Consider the following 21,649-nt stretch of genomic DNA (forward strand, 5'->3'; position numbering starts at 1 on the left):
TAATGATAATATTAAATATATTATAACAGAATTAATGATACAATAATATTTAGTTAACAATATAATATATAATTAATAATATATAATTGTAACATACAATTATACAGTATTATTATATAACGATAAAATTGTTGTACAACACTCTTTACTAGACCGCCTCCTAGCCCTTCATATGTATTAACTATTTAATCTCTGCAAAAGTCCTCTGGGGTAAATACTATTATCCACATTTTACTAACGGGGAAACTAAGGCACGCATATGCTAGGTCATTTGCTCAATGTCACATACTTAGTAAGTGTCAGAGCCAGAAATTAGAATTCAAAGAGTCTGAGTCAGAACCCCTGCTCTTAACCACTTCCCTGTGATTGCTCTGTTAGTTGACTTCATAACTGACATAATATATGGCATTCTTAAGTTTGTGGATGACATGAAACTAGGAGCAAAAGCAAATATGTTACTTTACAAATTATCCAAAAAGATTAAGGGTCATACACATAAGAGACTGTAACAAGATAAAATTCCATAGGGATCAAATATACGATCCTGCATTTGAGTACAGAAAACCAACTATACCTCCAGTGAGAGCACTGGTACACAGCAGGTTTTTGGCAAGAATCTGTCAAATGAAAATATGATTGAACGACAAAATAAAGAGAATGTGTGAAATAGAGACACTTTAATAAACCAAAAGCAAAATATGAACTTAATAAATAATGCTATAAAATGCTAATATGTAATTATGTTATCTAGCAGTAGGTTAAATGAGAGCCCTACTACAAGACTATTGGGGTCAGACCAATTCCAGAAATACTGTGTAAATTCCTGGGAACTACATATACAGGTAAACTGGAACAAATTTAGAGCAAAAGTGCAGAACATAAACTGCATTATTTCAGGTATAACTGAAGAAGCTGTGAACATATAATGTGGAGAAAAGAATTCAAGTGAACAGGGTAACAAACTTCAAAATGTAAGGTACTATTATAAAAAAGGATCATAATTATTCTGTAATTGCCCTTAAGAATAAAAATAAAAACTGCCAACTGGGATTAGCTACAAGGGTTTCGGGAGAACAAATTCAGTGCCAACACAAGGAAGACTTTTCCGACAGATAGGACCACAAAAAAAAGGCGGGGAAGAAGGAACAACCTCACAAGGGTATGAATACCCTAAACGGGATAAGGATAACTCAGTGAAAGATTAGACCAAAATAACCTAAAGATCTCGCCCAAATCTAAGAACTTACTATATAATAAAAGGTAATTTTTATACATTTCTGTCACAAAGAGTTCCAGGTTGGTTAAAATAGATACCATTCACCAAAACACACTCGCGATGATAAAACTTAAATGTGAGGAAAAAAATAAAAGTTATTTGTCAAGTCTGCAAATGGGGAGAGCTTGAAGATGAAAAACATCGGAAGAATATTCAAAAGAAAGGAAAAACAAACTTGTCTACATCAATACTTAAAACTTTTACATATAAAAATATTAAAAGGCAAAGAGTAAGCTGTGCAATTAGGACAAATGGATTATATCTAATATTCAGCTACGCTCTACGGGACAGTAGCCACAAGCTACACATGGCTATTGCAATTCAAATTAATTTAAATTGATCTTCAATCGATTAAACACTAAAAATTTACTTCCTCAATTGCACTAGCCACATTACAAGTGGTCAATAGCCACTTGTGGCTACTGTACACTCTGACGAGTGGCTACTGTATCGAACACTGAAGATACAGAACATCTCCATCATTGCAGAAGTACTATTGGAACTTTAATATTTAAAACAGATTAATTTAGTTCAGGGAATTCACTATATAGTTAATCGGAGAGCTGAGACGCCGATAGGCATTGTTGTGCAGGAATCCAGAGACGAGGAACAACAGGAAGCCATTACTATCCCTAAGACAGAGGACAGAGTGCAGAGTCCAAAACCCAACATCACCTGGCAAAAGCTGGGATCACAGCAGGTGTGTTGGGTGGGGGCTGGAAACCAGGATAGGAAGCAGCCCCTGCTGGATAAACACCCTGTCGTAAAAAGAGGGGAAGAGATATCCCGACTTCTCTCCTCCTCTGCCCTCCAATCTCCTGCCAGCACCTTCTATGGCTGAACCCAGACACGACCCAAGAGGAGCGTGGGAAATGCAAACCATTAGGGTCAGACCCTCTGTTAAAAAGGGCAGAACAGGGAAAAAAGAACTAGAGTGTCAAACAGGCTAAAGCCTGGCACAGGTACAAGGAGAGAATTTAAAGAAGAAAACCCACAAATGCCCAACATCTAAGAAATGTCCAACCTTACCTGTAATTAAATATAAATTAGAACAATTACTATTAAAACAAAATAATATTAAACTAACAATAATAAATGATAATGCAGGTACTTCGTGCTGAAAAGGATATGGCAAAACCAGACACACTCATACACTCCTAGGGAAGGAAATCAAGTCTCAAAATTTTTCAGAGAACTGTGAACAAATTTGCAATTAGCGTCAACAATATTTTCACTGTTTACACTGTTAAACCAAATGAAAGCAGGTCCAAGGATAAAATCCAAAGTCCAGAAAATCTAAATTTCAGAAAATAATTTGAGAAACAAGGTTGCTCACAGCAGCTCCATCATATTGAAAAAAAATGAACAACCTCAAAGTTGGCCAGTAAGTCAGCAGTTATGTAAATTAAGGTACATTAAAAAAACAACAGTAAGATAAAATAAATTAAGGTACATTTATCCATTTATCAAAAAATAACGAGTGCTTCTTGCCAGCCACAATGATAGGTACTGGAAGTATAAAAAAATGAGCAAGTACTAATAGACTAATTTGTATCCATTTAAATAATGTTTAGAGAGTTTCAACAAAGTAAGGATGTGTTTATGACATGCCTACTGAATAACATTGAATCTGAAATTGATTATACTCACATTAAACAAAATATGCCGGAAGGTTAGTGAGTAACAGTGATTAGCTCTGAGCAGTAATTTTATGAGGTTTTATTTTTCCTTCTTTATACTTTTCTGAACTTTCAAAATTTCAAAATGAATTTTACAGTTCTCCTTCAGAGCTATTAATGCAAATTACAGTTTAAGAACTGTAAACTCTCCACAATAGTGCTAGTTTACCTGTTGCAATAATAAACCGCATTATTTGGATCCAGTTCTATTGCCTGTGTGTAACAATCCACAGCAGCAGCAAAATTCTCTTCTTTCATGTGGTTATTGCCTGAAATAATCAATATGTACAGTAAATACAATATACACAAAAAATATAAAGTCCAAAAGATAAATGTGAATCACAGAAACTACAATAATATGAAGGTCAGCAAGATGATTTTTCTTTTTTTAATTTTTTTATTTTATTTTTTTAAAGATTTTATTTATTTATTTGACAGAGATAGAGAGAGAGAGCACAAGTAGACAGAGCGGCAGGCAGAGGGAGAAAGAGAAGCAGGCTTCCTGCGGAGCTGGGAGCCCGATGCGGGGCTCGATCCCAGGACCCTGGGATCATGACCTGAGCCGAAGGCAGACGCTTAACCAACTGAGCCACCCAGGCGCCCCAATTTTTTTTTAAGTAAACTCTGTCCACAATGTGGGACTTGAACTCATGAACTCGAGATCAAGAGCCACATGTTCTAAACTGAGCGAACCACACGCCCCATCAACATGATTTTTCAGTGGCACTAGAGATAAATGTTATATACGGCTGATACTCCTCAGCCGTCAGTGTGTTTGGATGATTTTAATAATGCAAAGTCTTAAAATAATTAATGTTTGCATGCCTTATAAAATCCAGGTTTCAATCAGTGAGTAAATGCAACAATTATGAATATCTCGTGGTAAAATCGAATCTCTTCTCACCTTCCTTGTCTTCATCTCTCTCCTTTCTTTTTAGAGCTGCCCACCCCATTCCAGATGCAACACCCTTCTCAGCCATCATCTCAATCTGGACCCCCTTTTCCACTCCTTCCCTGTCAAAACATACACCTGCTGAAAAGCCAAGCCCTCAGAACTCTGTTGTGTGGGGAAGCTGGTAAAATTAATCATGTTAATATGTTATTGGCAGATATTTTTATGTGCTACTCCTTCCAGAGATAGATTTTTAAAAGGGGATTGTTGGACATTAATTTCTAGAAAGAATTTCAGATACCAGGGCTAGCCCACAGGGTACTAATCATCAAGAAGGGCATCTACAGATACATCTGGCAATAATTTAGCTAGTGTAACAACGGGCCAGCAAAATAAGGGATTTCCTATGGCTATCTTCTGTATTCCATGAAATGGAAGAAAGTGTCCTGCTCACTGAAGAACCACTGTTCAAAATCTAAATTTTAAAACACTGCTTAAGAGGAAGGATTAAATCACAAAAACCTGAATTATTCCTTCTGACTTTCTCTAAACCAGAAACTCTCTATTAGCTTGGTCTTTTAATAGATCATTGGCTACTTAATAGGAAGAGGAGGGTATATAACTTTATGAGGAACAAGAGCAGGAAGATTAAAGGAAACACAGATAGACAAAAGCATCTAAAATTATGCAAAAGTAGGGTAACTGGGAGGCTCAGTCTGTTAAACAAAGTCTAACTCTTGATTTCAACTCAGGTCATGATCTCAGGGTGAGATCGAGCCCCTGCATCAGGCTACACGCCTAAAATTCTCTCTCTACCCCTCCACACCTTTCTCCCCAAAATAAATAAATAAATAAATAAATAGATAGATAGATAGATAGAAAAAATCATGCAAAAAGTTACTGCAAATTAAGAATCAGAAATGAATATAAAGAGTGACCACTAGAGGCACCGGGGTAGTTCAGTTGGCTAGACATCCGACTCTTGATCTCCACTCAGGTCAGGATCTCAGGGTGGGGGGATTGAGCCTCACGTGGGGCTGTGCACTGAGCGTGGAGACTGCTTAGGATTCTCTCTCCCTCTCCCTCTGCCCCCACTCACGCTTGCACAGGCTCACATGCACTCTCTCTCTCTTAAAAAAAAAAAAAGTGACCACTAATAGCTACATGGTTTCTTTTTGAGGTGATAAAAATGTTCTATAATTGTGGTAATGGTTGCACAACTCAATGAATATACTACAAAACCAATGAATGTGTACACTTTAAAGGAGTAAATTGCATGGTATGCAAATTATAGCTCTTAATAAAGCTGGGGTTTTTTAGATTGATTTCTTTATTTTAGATAGAGAAAGAGCGAGTAGGAGGAGGGACAGAGACAGACGGAGAGAGAATCTCAAGCAGACTCCCCCTCTGAGTGCGGAGCCTAAGGCAGGGCTTGATCCCAAGACCCGGAGATCACGACCTGAGCCAAAACAAAGAGTCAGATGCTCAACTGACTGCGCCACCAAGGCGCCTCTCAATAAAGCTGTTTTGTAAAAACTCAAAAAAAAAGTAATTTAGATCCCCACCCCCCAAAAGTAACAACTATAAAACCTCTAAGGAAGCTAAGAGGATTACATAGTTTTTATGACAGAGCAAGATAATATTAACTACATGAGCCTAGGTACTTAAATAGGTTTGTTTTTCCTGTGCAAGAGGAATTTTCTGGGTTATGTGGATTTTCTTTTTGCTCTTGGACGTTTTCATCTTGGGTTCTTAGGGAGTCCTCTGGGTCCATTATAGACCCCAAAAGTTAAAACCAGAAATAGACAGGACCACTTAACTCATGTTTGAACTAAAATCCATTGTGCTTATTTCTTTTTTTTTTTTTTTTTTTTTTTTTTTTTTTTTTTTTTTTCCAGGTTCAACATCTGCTTTATTTGGGTCCGGGTGCCCAGAGGCTTGGGTAGCCTGTTTCACAGGAGATTTGGCAGCTGAGGGTCTTCCCTGCCCCCCGCAATCAGGAACACCACCCCTCCCCCAGGGATGGAACATCAAAACTCGTCTTTTGTGTCAAAATGGGGCTGGTCTTCAGGCTTGAAGTCCAGGTTGGGGCTGCCGTCCTCATTGAGAATCCTCCGGGCCGTGTAGCCCACGATGGGATACTTGGCTTTGTAGACTTTGGTGAAGACATTGTCCAGGGATTTCAGCTCCTCGGCCGTGAGGCCCGTAGTGTCATGGGTGAGGTCTGCGGGATCAAGGGACATCTTGGCCACCCCTCTGGTGGAGTCCTTCCCAGTCAAGGCATTGTAGGGGGCTCCTCGTCCATAAAACTCCTTTCCAGAAGTGACATCAAACACCACGCCTTTCACTGCCATGTAGATGGGCTGATCCTCCTCCTCCCCGCCGTAGCGGGCCAGCTCCTCCTCCGTGAAGAGCCGCACCGGGGGCCCCCGCTCGGCGGGGCGCGGCGCCTGCCCGGCCCAGGCTGCGGGCGGCCCCGGGGCCAGCGCCAGGAGCAAGGCCAGCGCTGCCAGCCGCCGCCACCGCCGCCGCGACGCGGGGCCCGCCATGGTGCGCCCATTGTGCTTATTTCTTACCACACTTTCTTGAGGCAACGATGAAGGTGTTGTGCAATGACCAGAACATTTCCACCGCCAGGCAAGAAAAGCACTGATAGTAAGGGAATGCCTAGAAGACCACACACCGCAAGTCCCCTTCCCTACCCATGATCATGTGCTGAAAACATACCGATCCGCAGCTGTGATCACGCACTCCCTGCCTGCTCTCTGGCACGTACTCCCCTAACCTCTCCCTGTAAAACTCTAGGTGTCCACCTTGTGGGCAGATAGGTGGGTTGTTAAGGCTTGAGAGGCCACCTCCCCTAGCTGCCGGTACCTGAAATAAATTTCTCATTTCTCTTTTCCAAACCCTCCTCTCTTGAGTTATTGGCTACTCCCGCAAGAGTGTGTCCGAGTTTGTTCGTGACAGTGTTGGCAAACCCAGCCAGGAGCTGTGCTTCTGATTGTCCAGTCCCCTTGGTGTTCCCAGAGACAGAGAAGCTGGTCCCAACAGCACCAGGGTTCACCCACTCCTTTCCTGAGTTAGCAGTTGTGACAGATCGTTCGCTAATAGGGTGGCATTGTTATCATCGTCATCATCATTATTAATTATTAAAATCTATTGTATGTCTTTTCCTGTAAACCAGCACATCAAATGTCTACATACTATATGTGTATATATATATATATATTTATATACATTAACAAAAAGCCTAAAGTCACAAAATATCTAACCTACAAAACTTCAGGACACAGATGAAGAAATTTGTAAAGATAAATATAACTGAACATTGTGTAGCACTTTATGCTTACGTGGTACTCTCCTATAAAATTGTCTCCACTGATCAAGACAACCTGTAAGATATGCCTAGACTTTTGTGATGTGTCAGGGAATGACAGAAATGAAACCATCTTGGTTTTGTCTGATCTTACTGAGGCTCTTCAGAAATAAAACACACAAAAATATTTGAAAGCAGCATTTCAGGAAGGTACTAGCTGGTTAGAAGCCTTGATTAACACAGATAAGTGGAACACACAGTCTGGAATAGCCTAATGCTTGACAATCTACAATGGCCTTGTGGGGCTCTGCACTGGGTGTGGAGTCTGCTTGAGATTCTCTCTCTCCCTCTCCCTCTGACCTTCCCCCTCTCCCCTCTCCTCCTTCCCCCCAGCACACACTCAAATAAAATAAAATAAAATAAAATAAAATAAAATAAAATAAAATAAAATAAAATAAAATAAAAAATAGTAATTGCTTTAACTTTGTGTGTAGCGTGTCTTAGATGTGACATGTCTTAGGGAAAAGAAAGAATAAAAGCTTTTGGTTAAAGGCAAAAGCAAGAGTAGTTCAGTTACCCATTCTGGAACAGTAAATGACTCTCTGCATATCCTCCTAATCCTCATCTTACCAACATTCACTATATCATAGCAAACTGTGTGGGCAATGCAATCTCCTGTAGAGGGAGTAAACATGAGGGACAAAAATAAAATTTCAATTTGCCATTTATTCAATATTACCCTCAGTGATTTCACACACTCCAAAACTGAGCAAGAAAAAAAAAAAAACATCAGGTTAAGTTGTTTCAATTAGAAACTAAATATATGGAAAATGTATTTCTATCTGGATAGCTTAAATTCAAATTCTTTGGAGAGTACTCTTGATTCCAATGACAATAAGGATCTGCTTCTTGCTTAATTTTTTTTAAAAGATTTTACTTATTTATTTGAGAAAGAGAGAGCACAAGTGGGGGCAGGGGGGCCTGCAGTGGGAGAGGGACAAGCAGACTCCCCACTGAGCAGGGAAACCGACGTGGGGCTCAATCTCAGGACTTCAGGACCACGGACCTGAGCCAAAGGCTTAAATGTTGAGCCATCCAGGCGCGCCTGGTTGTTGCATATAATTTGTGAAAGCCATCATTCTAAAATTTTAAGTCACTATAGTAGTATTTCTTAGAGGAAATAAGAAATTGAAAATCGAAAGCAGTGTGTTTGTTGGAAAGACAGAACTTTATGATGCAATCCTACGACAATAATCAAGTAATAGTAAAATGCAAAGATGTTAAGACAATGTTATTTAGGATTACAAAATTATCTATCTAGGTAAGTCAATCATGGTCTTACAGTACCATGGAATACTATGTGGCCATTAAAAACAGTGATATAGGTATGTATTTATAAATTTAATAGAGAGGTTAAGTCCTGAGGAATAGGAAAAGCATTCTCTCTTCCATATCTACCACTTTAGACACAACTATTTTTTTTTTTTTAATAACTAAACTACCTTCTTCAGTGTAAAGAAAAACTACCTCCTTCAGTGTAGGGAAAAGTCCAAAAAAATGGTTCTGAACCAATTCCGTATATCTTCGGAACGTGGCATATTCCCTAATAACTCTCTGCCTATAGGACAGGGAATTTCTTGGCTCTCATTCACTGCTAGTATCAAAACTGCTCCCCAGTTTCTTAGTACAAATCTTGTATGCCTGACCTGACTCTCCTCTATAGCTTAACATAAATGACATGATAGAAAAATTGAACACAGATCCTCAACAGCGACTTATTTATTAGAACCAAGAATGCTTCAAGAGCCACTATTAGAAGATGTAGTAATATAGTAGTTAAATGTGCTAGCTAATAGTTAAGTGCCATATACATGCATTAACAAATTTCAAAGAACTCAAAAACACTAAATATACAAGAGTTAAAATAATACTGAAAATTATTTTCATCTCTTTAAGCATAAAAATAATTTGGGATCCTAGAGTACACACAGCAAATTCAGTTATAAGTAATCACCCCTTAAGTTACTTGTTTTCCAAGTTTTATTCACAAGAGATCTGCTTCTCTTGAAGCAAAGCATAACTATATTGCTCACAAGCCATTCTATGTTTCTAGGCTTCTTCCCTATCACATCTATCTGTTTCACAAATGCCATGTGGTCTTATGACAATCCAGTCTTGGCAGTATAAACCAGAATCTTATCAACTGACAGTCATTTTCTCCAGAGTTTCAGAAAGTTTTACTAAATAAGTAATTTCTCTATGAAATCCTCACCTTCATCTTTTAATGGTCAGCTTTTTCCCACATCTTCAGGCACTGAGTTTGAGAGAGGCAGAATGTCATTCTGAAATTAAATAAAAATCAATGTATTTCCATTTAGCTACATAAAAGAGTCATCCCACAGAACTATAAATAATAATGAATAACTAGTACAGTAACTCATCTGTAATTACATGTAATGAAATTTAACTTGTAAATAAATGGGTTAGAAAGAAATAGGGTAAAAGTCCTCTCATACATACTTTTATTAGAAAAATGAATATGTAGAATTTCCCTAGAAAATAATGGACTACTGTGAATCAAAATTTTTTACTTGCTTTTCTGAGATCAAAAAATTCTACTTCATGCACAACAAATATAAATAATCAGTACACTTAAAATACTATAACCATAGGGCGCCTGGGTGGCTCAGTTGGTTAAGCGACTGCCTTCGGCTCAGGTCATGATCCTGGAGTCCCAGGATCGAGTTCCGCATCGGGCTCCCTGCTCGGCAGGGAATCTGCTTCTCCCTCTGACCCTCTTACCTCTCATGCTCTCTATCTCTCATTCTCTCTCTCTCAAATAAATAAATAAAATCTTTAAAAAAAATAAAATAAAATACTATAACCATAAAATAAAGGCAAATTATAACATGGGTAATGGAAATAAATTGACTAGTTTACATTTATGCTACAAGTTTATTATGTATTTTATTGACAAATACATTTTTAGTGAATGGAAATGCTTCACTGTTTTTATTTTTTTTTTTTTAAGATTTTATTTATTTGTCAGAGAGAGAGAGAGCACGAGCAGGGGGAGCTGCAGGCAGAAGGAGAAGCAGGCTCTCCACTGAGCAGGGAGCCCAATGCGGGACTTGATCCCAGGACCCTGAGATCATGACCTGAGCCGAAGGCAGTCGCTTAACCAACTGAGCCACCCAGGTGTCCCTGCTTCACTGTTTTTAAATGAACATGCTGTTGGAAATAAATTCATTATATTTATAAGTAAAAACAGGATATTTTGTTATCCAGATTATGTATTAGCTATAGTCGTGAAGCTTTGTTTTCTGAAATTCCTAATAAATTCTATTAAATTCTGGTAAAATAAATAAATAAATAGCTAACCAGTATACAAAGACTAGGAATAGAAATATGTTCAAGAGATTATTTATATTAGTGAAAATCTTGAAACATAATGTTTAATATCCAAAGAAATATCCTAGTAAGTCAAATTCACAGTTTACAAAAAGAAGCATTAATAATATGACCCTATTATTTAAATATGTGCACAAACACATACACATGCACACAGGCTAAAAAACAAAGACAGGAAAATTCTAACACAAAAGGTTAACTGTAATATTTGGAGGTAAAATTTTCAGTCTCTTCTTTATATCTTTCCACGTTGACTAAATTTTTTTAAACAATGGACATATATTAATTTCACCATAAAATAAAAAAACAATGTAAATTTCCTGTTTTCAGTAGTTACTATCATCCTCAAACCTCCTTTGCATTCATAAGGTTCAAACCAAAGGTGCATGCAGAAATATCTTGAGTGGCACTGGGAACACAATGCATTTTTCCATTTTTGAAAGATCTTTTTTAAAATTGTGCTCCTTTACACTTGACTCCGAAGTTCATGAGTGAATCTACAGTTTTTCAAGAAAACATAATTTGTAACTAATATACCTATGTACTACATTTAGAATATGTCCACCATGTTCTTTGTCTTGACTAAGGTTTCACAGAACTTGATAACTCTAATGATGGAAATATACTTCTCTAATTACACAAAAATTTCCACAAGTATAAAATCATTCATCAAGTACATGAGTTCTTCTTATTTTTTGTAATCTTTCTCTACTAATCAGTTTTTCTAAACATAAAGTATCGGAATAAAATGGAATAAAAAAGTACAGAATCGAAATGGGAATCCTTGTAACTAGAGGTCACTACTTAAAACTGACTATGGTCTCCTAGGATGTAAGTGTAGTTCAAGGACACAGGACTGCCCTGCGTACTTGCTGCCAGGGTTTCTTCCATTTCACATTCTTCTAACAAGGCTGGGCATTTAATACATGGGGAAAAAGTGGCTTTTTTGAGTCACAAAAACGGCATATTGATAAATGGACTCTAATCAGTTCTGTCTTCTAAATCCTTCTGAATTATTTTATGAAATTGCCACAGTTTTACATCTTTGAAAACTAATTCTCACATTCATTCAGTACATTTGAGCAGCCCATAACGTGGGGACGAGGGTTATCTACTTTATATAAAAGGAATGAATCCATTTAGTATATAAACTTAACTGGGGAGCAAAAACACAAGAGCAGTATCCTAAAACTAAAATGACCAACATAGCAACCAAGGACACTTGGTGAGACGAATAATTTCTTTTTTTCTAAAGTTTTTATTTTAATTCCAGTTAGTTAACATACAGTATTGTATTAGTTTCAGGTGTACAATATAGTGATTCAATAATTCCATACATTACCTGGTACTCACCACAAGTGCCCTCCTTAACCCACCACCTGTTTCACCCATCCCCCACCTTCCACTCCTCTGGTGACCCTCAGTGTGTTCTCTATAGTGAAGAGTCTGTTTCTGGGTTTGTCTCTCTTTTTTTTACCCTTTACTTGTTTGTATGCTTCTTAAATTCCACACATGAGTGATATCATATGGTCTCTTTCTCTGACTGACTTATTTCGCTGAGCATAATACCCTCTAGCTCCATCCACGTCATTGCAAATGGCAAGATTTCATTCTTTTTGATGGCTGAATAGAGACAAATAATTTCTTTAATTATAACAATTTTGATGCTGCTTCGGGCAAGTTTGAGACTCTCTCTAAGGTACTCTGCTAACAAACACGTATGTGATGAAGTTGCTGCTGTTAAATAAGAATAACAAAGAACGGACACCACAGATAACACTATGCAGACACACAATGGAGCCAGTTCCAGGAAATTATATTTTAAAAATAGTAAGTAAAAAATTTTTACAATTAAATATAATCAGAGGGAAATAGTAAGAGAGAAAGAAAACAGAGCCCTACTTAAACAGAATGTAAAGTCAATTTGAGCCTACTGGGAGGTAAAGAAAAAGTTCTGATCTCTTTAGTATGAGGTCAACAGTGACAGGCGCTAAGGAATGAGCAAATCCAAATGTTGTCTCAAGCACAGGCCTCTTGGGCATCTAGGAGTTAAATAAAGTCAGCTTCAACCATGGGCATATCCAACCACTGAAACAGGGCTCCCTAAGGAGGCCAGAAGCCCAGACAATCAAAGAACCACAGCAACCGAAGCAAAGCAAAGAGGAATTCTCTGATGGGGAGCACATAGACACGTCACTATCTCCTTACATCTTTGTCATAGAATTAGAATTAATCCGTCTGATAACTGCACTATTCTTTTTTCTAAGTACAGAAAGAGAGAACAGTATATTGCCAATTGCCATCTTCATTGCAACTCTCAGAACCTCTTCCAACAAGTTCTAGAAACAGTCAATGTGGTAGTCTCAGCAATGTCCCCGCCAGGCTGAAGCATACACTACATGCTGTAGCCTCTCGCCTCAGTTCCTCATTCTGTATTGAAGCTTGAATACAGAACTAGAATAACAAAAGGAGTTCATGAGGCACCAAAATGTAATGAAAAAACACAGGGGAGGTCACCCTGGGGCCCTAAAGTCAGTAACCTTAAAATTTTTCACACAGTTTAAGGACACCTGGGTGGCTCAGCTGGTTAAATGTCAGACTCTTGATTTCGGCTCAGGTCATGATCTCAGGGTTCTGAGACTGAGCCCTCCACAGGGCTCCGCACTAGGCACGGAGCCTGCTTAAGATTCTCTCTCTCTCCCTTCTCCTTCTACCCCTCGCTGCTCCCTGCTTATGCTACTCTCTAAAAATCAATCAATAAATAAAACTGTCTTTGAAAAAAATTTTTTCAGGCAATTTTATGGTCCATGTTCCCTAAAAAGGCCAGAAACCAGAGACCAATGTAAACAGTTCTCGAGAGCACGGATATCAGAAAACTTGGTTTTCAGCGTTACTTTTTGCACAATGACCTTGAGCTTTCCCCTGTTTTAAAGAGCCCTATCAATGGCCAAATTTGATGAAATCTGCTTCAAAATGATGATTCAATTCCTGACGAATCTATTTTTACATAGTTGCTTCGTAAACAGGAAAGTTTTGTTTTTAACCTGTATTCCATGTCAGAAATCTAAAAATGCTCAGATACTATAAAGGACGTAAAAAGCAACTAAGACAAATCATTAAATATAAAAGAAGGTGAGAGGATGTGAATAGCTACTAATATGAAAATCTAAAGCATGTTAAAATTATATTTTAGGTCCCCAATCACGTCCATGTGACTATCTAACTTAAACCCAGGAAGAAGTTAGTTACGTAAAGGCCTAGCCGCTCAAATGTTAACAACTCAACATAATTATCATAGTCATACTTAAATCAGATACTAATGAGAAAACAGTGACAGCTTACCTTACAGAAGGAATTGGTGAACATTTCTGTCAAAGGCTGTGACACTGCTAGATGGGTATCTTCTGGGCTGATTTTAAAAACTGTCTCCAAGCACTGAATTGCAACTTGAAATAAATTTGAATAGTGAAAAAAAAAATTAGCAACCTAAAAAAAGAAATGACCTTTTTTTCTGGTAGAAATCTGCACTCAGTGCAATCTGTGGTAATTCAGTATTTATGATCAGAGAACATAAGGAAAAAACTAAATGGTTCAGCTACATAGAGATTCTGTTTATAGACCAGCTGCTAAGGGAAGACAACTTGATTTCTTATTCCTTACTTAAGGAAAAATGTTACCTAGAATATAATTTCTCAATATATCCATTACCTCATATTCTTATTGAAGCAGGTCATTAACAACAACTGATTCCTCTCTGCCAACATCTGATTAACCACCACTGTTCTAACGCCTTGAATAAAACAAAAAATCTTCTTTTTAATGTGAGAAACAGAATTCTCAACCTGACCAAAAATAGTAACAGAAACAAATTCTGGCTCATAGGAGGCACTAAATATTAATCCTGGCATATTTACTTAGGTGAAAATAGGTGGCTTTAAAAAAAATTCATTCATGCCTGCAAATTTACCCCAAGCTCCTACGATGTGCAAGGTGCTGTTCTAAGGTGGTAGAAACACAGCAGTTAACCTGAAGACAAAAATCGCTATCCATGTGATGAAGCTTACATTTTAAGAGAGGTGGCAAACAAGCAGAAAAATACATGGCATGCTAAATGGTGATAGGTGTATCATCTGCATTCGGTGTATGACAAGAAAACTGATGTGGCCAGGGTACGGATGGGATGGAAAGATATGGTGGGAGATTATGCTAGAAAGCAAGTCTGTTGTTGGATGACAAGGTACCTTATATAACGCTCTCAAAGAATGTGCACTTCACACTACAGGCAAATGGAGAGCCATTAAAGAATTCACTGAAGAATAATATAACTGGATTTGTGTTTAGAACTAAAAGTCTGGTAGGAATGCTGAGAATGAATTAGACAGGGAATAAGATACAGGCCTTATCCTCAGAGACAGTCTAATGTGGGAGACAGACAGTTAAATGCATGTAATACAGTATAATAAGTTCACTAAGAGAAACATGTACCAGCTACACAACAGAGTAAAGGAAATGACCCCTCTGATCGGGGAGGGTTCCCACTTAAATGATCTAAACAAACAAGGGGTCCAAACCAGGGCAATTACAGGAAAGAAAGCTATCCTATCATTTCTACGAGTACTCATGGAGGGGAATGGAGGCAGAGTCTCATCTTAAGGATGCTCTCCTTTGAAAAGGAATTCTCTTCCGGTTCCATAAGATGAGAATGAAGCCCAAGTGTCCAGTGTACTTCCAGACAGTGTGAAAGAGATTCACTTACATTTGTGGAGGACTTTTTATTATTTGTATTCAATATAAGTTAAAAACAACACAAAAACAGTTCACCCACTTCTCTCACCCCACTCCCCACCTCTGACAACCACCAATCTCTTCTCTCTATCTATATGCTTGGTTGGTTTGTTTATTAGCTTCCATATATAAGAGAGATCATACAGTATTCATCTTCCTCTGTCTGATTTATTATAGATTCACTTACATTTGTGTATGACTTCTAAAAGATACATTATGTATTAATTGTGGTCTTGACAAAAATACCTCTGTCACAAAAGAAATACTATTATTTTTTCTATCCAGAGAACAATTCTCCTTAGAAAAGGGACTGAATAAGCAACTAAATTACCAAGTATAAGAAGTCAGAGTGTCTTTTACATAGAACATAATCCACTGTTTACCCATTCCTCATTCTCTCAATTTCTATTCTTGCCAAGCGGCTGTTCTCAAACTTCAGTCTGTACCAGCACTAAAAACACTGGGCCACAAGGAAACAGGCTCCCATTGCCATGAAGACAGTCAATGTAAACAACGACAATAATAATAATGGTAAATGTACGTGGGTGTTTATGTGTATATATTTATTCTTGATCAGTATTGTTCCTCCCTGATCAGAATGGTTATTGCCTTTACTGTGCCATGTTGTTGGTACCTGTTTCTACTATTGAACCTACCATACTATATTACCTGCGTTTAAACGTCTGTCTCCCACATGAGAGTGTCCCCGAGGATAAGGCCTATATCTAACTCATCTCTGACTTTAACAGATCTGGCAAATAATAGGTGTTCAATAAATTTAATCTACGTCTTTGTTTACAGTGAAGTAATAGTTTAATTACAGAGGAAATAACAACAATAAAATCTGTAGAGAAAAGCACTTCTCGCCTCCAGAACATTAATGCACGGCCATGGGAAAGAGGGATAGTACACAACCAAGTCCGTAGCCAAAACCCACAGTATGTAACTTTACTGTTAAACACTGACGGGTGGAAAGTCCATATGGTAACTGAGGGATTTTTATGCTCTATCCTGTTGAGGAAATTCAGTCCAGCTCCTTTATCTCTGCTGCCACTAACCTTAAAACACAGATCTGGTACATAATAGACACAATTAAATATCATTAAAGGAGGTGGCTGTTCTGTTTTGAACACAATTATTTGGCCTGTGTTTTTTCAAACCACTTTACTGAGGTATGGTTGACATATAAAAAGCTGTTCGTGGGGCGCCTGGGTGGCTCAGTCATTTAAGCGTCTGCCTTCGGCTCAGGTCATGGTCCCAGGGTCCTGGGATCGAGCCCCACATCAGGCTCCCTGCTTGGTGGGAAACCTGCTTCTTCCTCTCCCCTCCCCTGCTTGTGTTCCCTCTCTCGCTGTGTCTCTCTCTGTCAAATAAATAAAATCTTTAAAAAAATAAAAAGCTGTTCATATTAATGTCTATAACTTCATGAGTTTGGGGATAAGTATACACCCATGAAACCATCACTACCGTTGAGGCCGGAGACATACTCATCGCCTCCCAAAGTTTCCTCTCACCACCTTTATTCTCGTGTGTAGGTGCGTAGTAAGAACACTTAACCTAGATCTACCTTCTTACCAAATTTTTAGTACAGAATACACTTGGTGATAGGCACTAGGCAGACTAGTAAGTCCTCAGAACTCAATTATCTTGCATAACTGAAACTTTGTACCCTCTGACCATCACCTCCCTATTTTCCCCTTCCCCAGCCCCTGGCAACTATCACTCTACTCCCGATTCTATGAGTTTGACTATTTTAGATTCCTTATATAGGTAAACAGAATTGTTTGATAGGTAAATCCAGTTGCCAAAGTGTTTAGCCTTGATGATGATGGTGTGGGTGGAGAGACTGAGGCAAAGGCCCAACTGGAACAGGTTCAAAAAAGAATAGGAGAGGCATTAGAAAAGGCAAGTATAGACAGCTCTTTCGAAGAGTTTTCCAGCACAAGGAACACAAAAAGAGTAAGCAGTAGTGGCGGGGGTGGGGGGGAGGGGCTGGGAGAGGGTAGTGTGACAAGAACTCAGGACTACCTCATTACCATTTTTCATCCAATCAAAAAAAATCAAATAACCTAGGTGCAATAATTTATCTTATATTACCTCAAGATTCTCATTTATGAAACAAGGATTATTACATTTGATCCTCCTTTCAGGAGGTCATACTCAAGAATAAGTCATATAAATATAAACAAATACGGTATCTAATTACTGTTCCACTTTAACAACAAACAATAATTGTGCATTTGTTACTGATGAGGAGCAGGGCAAGTGAAGAGTTCTATTCAACACTACCATATCCCATCTGTACAGCACTTCATTCAAAAGCTACCATATGCTAGGTACCTGCCATCACTGATTCTGATTCTCTTGACAAATCTATCAGATGGAGAGGAGGCAGACAGCTTCACCTAACAGACTGAGAAATTAAGATACAGACCAACTGAGTGATAGGCCCAGGATCACTTGACTCAATTCATCAATTCAATTCAACAAATACTTACTGAGCACCTACCGTGTGTCAGGCAATTTTCTACATGCTTCAGATATATCAGTGAATAAAAGAGAAAAAATCCCTGACCTCTTGGGGCTGGCCTTTTGGGGCAGGGGTGGAGAGGTAGGCTATAAGCCATAAAAAGTAGAGCAGGGCGAAGAGATGCAAGTATGGAGAGCAGAGCAGGGAAGCAGGCTGCAGACGCAAGAGTGCCCAGCATAGGCCTCCTTCAGAAAAGAGATCTGAGACTCAGACTTGAGTCAAAAGACTCAAAGAAGATGGGGGGTATTACCATTAACTGGAGGAATAACAATCTAAGCAGCAAAAAACAACTACAACAGAAGCCTTTAGGAAAGAGGATGTCATGTATTCAGAATTAGGAAGCTAATTTGCCTCAAGACAAATGAGAAAGGGGAAGAGTCTGTGAACAACATATCACAGAAGACCAAATTATATAAATCCTTTAAACCATGACTAAGTAACATGAGGAGTCACTGTAAGATTCTGAGGAGAGAAACGACAGAATCTGACATACTGTTATACTTTTTAAAAATTTTTTAAAGATTTTATTTTTAAGTAATCTCTACACCCAACGTGGGCCTTGAACTTACAACCCCAAGATCAAGAGTCACATGTTCTACTGACTGAGCCAGCCAGGCACCCCGACCTACTCTGTTTTAAAAGATCACGGGCGGTTGTGTTGGGAATATTCAAGAAAGCTGCAAGAACAGAAGCAGACAGACTAGTTAGAGGCTACTACATTAAAACAGATGAGAAACACTTAATCCTACCCAGGGGTGACATAAGTGCACGTGGAGGAAATGGTAAGACTCTAGATATATTTTGAAGGTACAGCCAACAGGATTAACTAAATGATTAAATGCAGAGTCTGAGAGAAAAGAGTCCAGAATGATGCCCAAATTTTGGGCCTAAGCAACTGAAAAGACAGAGTTGCCATCAACTGAGATAAGGAACAGATTTTGGGTGGGAGGATCAGGAGTTCAGTCTTGGAAATGTTCAGTTTGAGATGCCTATTAGACAGAGAAGCAGAGATAACTAGTAGGCAGTCAGATATAAAAGTCTGCAGTTCAGAAGGAAGGTCTTGACTGAATGCCGAGAAACTGAAGGATACCATAAAGAAAGTGAGTATGGATAGTGAAGAGAAGACCAAGCACGGGGCCCTGGGCACTCCAGGTCAGGGAAAAGAAGAGACTAGTAAAGGAGATGGAAGGAGCAAGCAATGAGATAAGAAGAAAACTAAGAGAGTGTGAGGAGGTATCCTGAAAGCCAACTGAATCAAGTACAGGGTAGTGGCGGTGGTGGCGAGTGGGGGGGAGATGAGGGAGATCATCAGCTTTATCAATGGCAGCTAGTAAGACAGATGGAGACTGAGAACTGACCACTGAAATAACCCAGAAATCACGGATGACCTTGATGAGAACAGGGTAGAGAGACTGAGGATAAGGCCTAACTGGATTGGGTTTAAGAAAGAATAGGAGAGGAATTTTTTTTCTATTTTTTTTAATATTTTATTTATTTATTTGAGAGAGAGAGCAAGCGAGCACACAGAGGAAGATGGAGAGGGAGACGGAGAGGGAGAAGCAGACTCCCCGCTGAGCAGGGAGCCTGAAGTGGGGCTTGATCCCAGGACCCTGGGATCATGACCTGAGCTGAAGGCAGATGCTTAATGACTGAGCCACCCAGGTGCCCCAGGAGAGGAATTTGTAAAAGCAAATATATACAATTCTTTCAAAGAGTTTTCCAGCAAAAGGGGAAGACAATAAAAGTAGGCAGTAGTTTGGAAGCAGGGGGCTAATACGGCAAGAGTAATTAGCTGCTGTTTTTGCTTTTTTAAGAAGGAAGAAATGATGAAAAGTATATTCTGATAAAAATGATCCAGGACAGAGTGAAGATTTGCTGAGGTACAACAAGAAGGGTAGAATAACTCGAGTGATACCCCAGAGTAGGTGAGACAGGACAGAATCAGATCCAGTGTGCCAGTAGAGAGGTTTCATTTAGAAAAGACAATGGATGGTTCGTCTATGGTGTCTTAGTCTGTTTGGGCTGCTCCAACAGAACACCATAGACTAGGTGGCTTATAAACAACAAAAATTTATATCTCAAAGTTCTGAAGGCTGGGAAGTCCAAGATCAAGATACTAGCAAATTCAGTGTCTAGTGAGGACCTGTTTTCTGGTTCCCAGATGGTGCCTCTTCACTGCGTCCTCACACGGTGGGAGCAAAGGAGCTCTCTGGGATCTCTTATAAGAGCACTAATCCCAATCATGAAGGCCCCACCTCCTAATATCATCACAATGGGCATTAGGTTTCAACATATGAATTTCGAGAAAACACAAATACTTAGTCCATGGCACATGGTAACAGCTAGGCAGGCAGGCAGAGTGTGTGGGTGTGTAGATGCTGGTGTGTGGATAGGGGGGCTGGGGGAGTCTGTGGAAGTTATTTTCTTATTACTTTAATTCTCTTGGTGGAGTAAGAAGCAAGGTCATCAACTAAAAGTGAGTACAGGGGAAAAGGTTTGAAGGCTTGAGAAGACAGGAGAAAGTGTTAAAGTAGTGGTCTGGGAGAGCACAAGTATGAAAGAACTTGGAAGAGACAGTGTGATTGCCAGGCAGCATTAAAGGTCCACCTGAGGCTCATGGTCATGAATTAAAAGTGGGACCAATCGGCAAAGTTGTATGTTTTGTTCCATCTATACATAGTCACATGGATATGAACACAGAGTTGGTGGAGAGCTGAATTTAAGCAAGGTTGGGTTTTACAAGAAAGGGAGAGATATACAAGGGCATGAACATAATGATGAACCATGGAATCTAAGCAAGGGAAGAAGAGGGGTGTGAAAGGTAAGGGATCAACAGACGGGAGGTACCACAGGGTCAAAGATTGTTGAGGTAGGGATTATAGGGGGAATGAGCAGCACAGACAGGCTGTAGTGGTCAGGAAGTGAAATGTTTACAATAGAGATCATGGAGAGAATGCAGTTTCAATAATGAGAAGGTCCAGGGAAGAGTTTCTCACCCTTGGCACTACTGACAATTTAGACTTTGTTCTTGGGCCATCCTGTGCCTTACAGTATGTTTAGCAGTATCGATGGCTTCTACCCACTAGATGCCAGTAATACCAGCCCTCAGTGGTGACAATTAAAAGTATCTCCAGACATTGCAAAATCACCCTGAGTTGAGAACCACTAGTCTAGGGTATGACCATGCGGCTGAGTAGTTGAGATCACCGGATGACAAGGAGGTCAAGGAACAGATTGCTGAGAGAACTGAAAGAAACACCTATGAGGTGGTTGCAATTGCCAAGAATTCAGACAGAGTAGTACTAGAGAGAGTGACAGGGAACAGGAGCACATAAAACAGATGTCAGTAGGTGACAACAGTTAGGAGTGGGTGACACTAGCTGATGAAAAAGCTCAAAGCTGATAAGACTATAAGACCTTACCACTATGGTAAGCCTGGTACTAGAACTTTGGCTCCTTTTCTAGGGGTTTTTTAAATGTCTAGAAGGTGGGCAGACTTCTCCACATGATTTCATACTCAATTAAATTAGACTCACAGAGTCAAAAATAGGGGTCGGTCAAAAACAATTGGCACCATTTCTGACTGCCATATATAACAAACAGCTGAAGGCACATATTTTTGGCTGAAGACCATCCTAAAATTAAGACATAACATCTTGATTTTTAAAAAACCTCTCAATTTTCTTTCTGGCCCTTAGAAGGATGTATTATACTGCCTTTGATTAGAAAAGAAACATCTTTTATTAAATGGTTGCTTTTA

The 21,649-nt window shown here is 39.0% G+C and overlaps 2 protein-coding genes across 2 annotated transcripts in view; both read right to left on the reverse strand.

Moving 5' to 3' along the window:
* SGTB (small glutamine rich tetratricopeptide repeat containing beta) overlaps positions 1 to 21,649 on the reverse strand; it is a 46,281-nt gene that overhangs the window by 22,043 nt on the left and 2,589 nt on the right. Inside the window, 3 exon segments of the mRNA XM_027604637.2 lie at positions 3,125 to 3,224; positions 9,436 to 9,505; positions 13,917 to 14,020. Of these exon segments, the coding sequence (XP_027460438.2) occupies positions 3,125 to 3,224; positions 9,436 to 9,505; positions 13,917 to 14,020 (274 nt within the window).
* On the reverse strand, positions 5,702 to 6,396 carry LOC118356977 (neudesin). The gene has a single exon (XM_035727547.1). It carries the CDS (start codon positions 6,394 to 6,396, stop codon positions 5,878 to 5,880), a length of 519 nt encoding a protein of 172 aa, XP_035583440.1. The 3' UTR covers positions 5,702 to 5,877.

Source organism: Zalophus californianus, chromosome 5 (assembly GCF_009762305.2).
Source record: "Zalophus californianus isolate mZalCal1 chromosome 5, mZalCal1.pri.v2, whole genome shotgun sequence".
In the NCBI taxonomy this organism is placed as follows: domain Eukaryota; kingdom Metazoa; phylum Chordata; class Mammalia; order Carnivora; family Otariidae; genus Zalophus; species Zalophus californianus.